Raw genomic sequence first — 2,565 nt, 5'->3', positions numbered from 1 at the left:
CAAATAGAGAATGAAATTTTATTGATAAAACTAAAAGTCTGAACTGGAATTGAAAAAAAAACGAAAATAAAAGAGAAAGAGAAGAGAGACTAAAACTAAAAACGAAAAATAGAAGAGAGAGAGGAGAGAGAGAGAGAGAGTCTCCCGCGAGGGAGAGAGGGGGGGGGGCTCCTAAACTAGAACCTTGGTGCTGTTATATAGTTTTTTTCAGCCCCAAAGCTTACAAACATGTTTTAAATCCAAGCCCATAAGTAAAATCAAATCAAATCTAGATAAGATAAGATAAGATAAGATCTAGATGAAATAATATCTAGATGAGCTCAAATCTAAATAATATCTAGATAAGATAAGATCTAATTTTATAGAATAAATTAGTCTGCCCTCTTCAAGTCCAAGCCCAATTCTAGATTCAAGCCCAATGCTAGATTCAAGCCCAATGCTTCATTAATTCCTGAAATTAGATTAAAAACATCAAATTAGCTGAATGGGCCCAAATAATAAAACTGCCTAATTAATTGACAATTAAGACCAATCAATAATTAAAATGGTGCAAAAAGGGTTTAGAAAATAGAAGAAAATGATGGCACATCACGAGGCAATGCCATTTTCGTTGGTATACGAAATGGAGACCGTGCTACCGTTTGAGGTGGAAGTCCCATCATTAAGAATCTTGGTGGAGTCTGGATTAATGGAGTCGGAGTGGGCCCAAGCACGTTTAGACCAGCTCAATCTCATAGAAGGCAAGCGTCTGGCCGCTATGAGCCACGAGCGTTTTTACCAGAAATGGGTGAAGAATGCTTTCGACAAAAAGGTACGCTCATGCAGGTTCAGCGAAGGGGACCTGGTACTGAAGAAAGTCTCCCAAGCCCTAAAAGACAATAGGGGAAAGTGGACCCCGAGCTACGAAGGGCCTTTCATCGTAAAAAAAGCTTTCTCCAGAGGGGCCCTTGTGCTCACCAACATGGATGACGAGGAACTACCTTCACCCGTAAACTCCTTCATCAACTCATACATTTATTCGAGTCTATTTTGGGCGTTCGAAAAATTTTCACAGCATTCATCCTTCAGGCGCGTACACACATTTTTCTTCGGCAAAACCTTTGTGTCACGATTAGTAAATCCCCTTTTTTTCCAAAGAAAGGCCAAAAGTTATTTCATTCCCAAAACATGTCTGCTTTTAGTTAACCAAAGTATTTTTATTTATTATATTATTATTATTATTTATTATTATGACAAAGTTGATATCTGCGATCACATATATATATATATATTTTCTTTTCTGAAAAGTCGTGCAAACGAGGGTACACACGGCCTACCTACGTCAAATCACAAAGTAAACGGAAAAAATGCAATGATAAGTTGCAATGAAAAATAGTGACAAAACAACTGAGAGCCGTAATTCCAGATTACAGTGGAAACAAAAACAATAACTGAAAGCAGTAATGTTAGATCACAACAAAAACAATAACTGAAAGCATTAATGTAAATCACAATGGAATTAAAAGTGCGGTGACCTTGGTCATGTGGCTTCGCTCCCTCCGAAGAAACTGAGTAGGTTAGTCATATCCTCGTCCAAATTGGATTCTGCAAGCTTCTCCCCTGTCTGGGCATCGGGCCAGTCTCCAGGCCACGCGACCTCAACCCGAAACTACTTCGGGGTTGGGCATACAAAAGGGGTGGAACCCTGCCCCTACTAGCTGAGGCTGAACAGGTAGATACACTCATGTATATGCACCTATCCATGGTGGTTGGTCGCCCGCTGGCAAACCACATGCTATAGATACTGCTCCACACTCAGTGGTCCAGCCGAATCGGCCTGCCGAGGTGGTGGCGATGCACCCGCGGTCTGATGTGCGTCACCCTGCACCTGCCTAGGCGTGCAGTACTTCTCGATGAAGGCTCGGGTGATTGGCGGCCGGATTACCTTGCTGGGGGTGACATGCACTCCGTAGAACTGGAAGAGGCCCGTGATCAAAACTGGAAATCCCAGGGCCCTATTGGACTTTTCCGGGTCCAAAGGGTGCCTAGTAGGTGCCATTCCTGCAAACAAATAAATGGCGTCAGCAATCACCTGGGCCACGTGAACGCTCATCCGTGTAAGGATGGCATACGCCAACTGGCACTTAGGCAAAGGGAGGTCGGAGTTGTGGTCACTAGGCAAGTCATTGCTGAGCAGCAGTGTCATCCACATCTGGGTCAGGGTAGTCATGCTGGTGCGCATGATCCTCACCCGCCTCCACGCAGCGGTCCGGGCGAAATCCTGCCCCGGTATGCACTGCAGCTGGGTGATGGCCTCTTCATCGAAGCTGTCAACCTGGTTCCTCCTCTGGCTGAATTCACACTACTGGTTCTCCTCCAAAATCAGCGAGTCACCCAAGAACTGGCTGAGGGCATCTGCATCGAAGGGGATCCAGTGACCTCTCACCCACGAGCGCATGTCCCGAACCCCCTCCTCAATGGGCCAGGCATTGGTATAGAATTCTATTACTATCTCCTGGTCAAATTTAGACATAAGGGTCACTAGTCGTGCCCAATGCCTATGAGCTATCTCTCCTTGGAAGTCAG

General features: G+C 44.6%; 1 protein-coding gene across 1 annotated transcript; it reads left to right on the top strand.

Moving 5' to 3' along the window:
* The first annotated feature begins 622 nt into the window (after positions 1 to 622).
* On the top strand, positions 623 to 1,697 carry LOC100790129 (uncharacterized). Its single transcript, XM_006586412.1, has 2 exons — positions 623 to 988; positions 1,506 to 1,697. Exons 1-2 carry the CDS (start codon positions 623 to 625, stop codon positions 1,695 to 1,697), a joined length of 558 nt encoding a protein of 185 aa, XP_006586475.1.
* Positions 1,698 to 2,565: the final 868 nt, after the last annotated feature.

The sequence above is a fragment of the Glycine max genome, chromosome 8 (genome assembly GCF_000004515.6).
Source record: "Glycine max cultivar Williams 82 chromosome 8, Glycine_max_v4.0, whole genome shotgun sequence".
In the NCBI taxonomy this organism is placed as follows: Eukaryota; Viridiplantae; Streptophyta; class Magnoliopsida; order Fabales; family Fabaceae; genus Glycine; species Glycine max.
The sequence above is the reverse complement of the archived record's forward strand: the minus strand, read 5'-3'. Positions and strand labels throughout refer to the sequence as shown.

Bases quoted from the DNA above. Each gene is read 5' to 3' on its own strand.
- LOC100790129 (XM_006586412.1), top strand. From the start codon at position 623: ATGGAGACCGTGCTACCGTTTGAGGTGGAAGTCCCATCATTAAGAATC. The intron at 989-1,505 runs GTAAACTCCTTC...TGGAATTAAAAG, and splicing joins ACGAGGAACTACCTTCACCC to TGCGGTGACCTTGGTCATGT.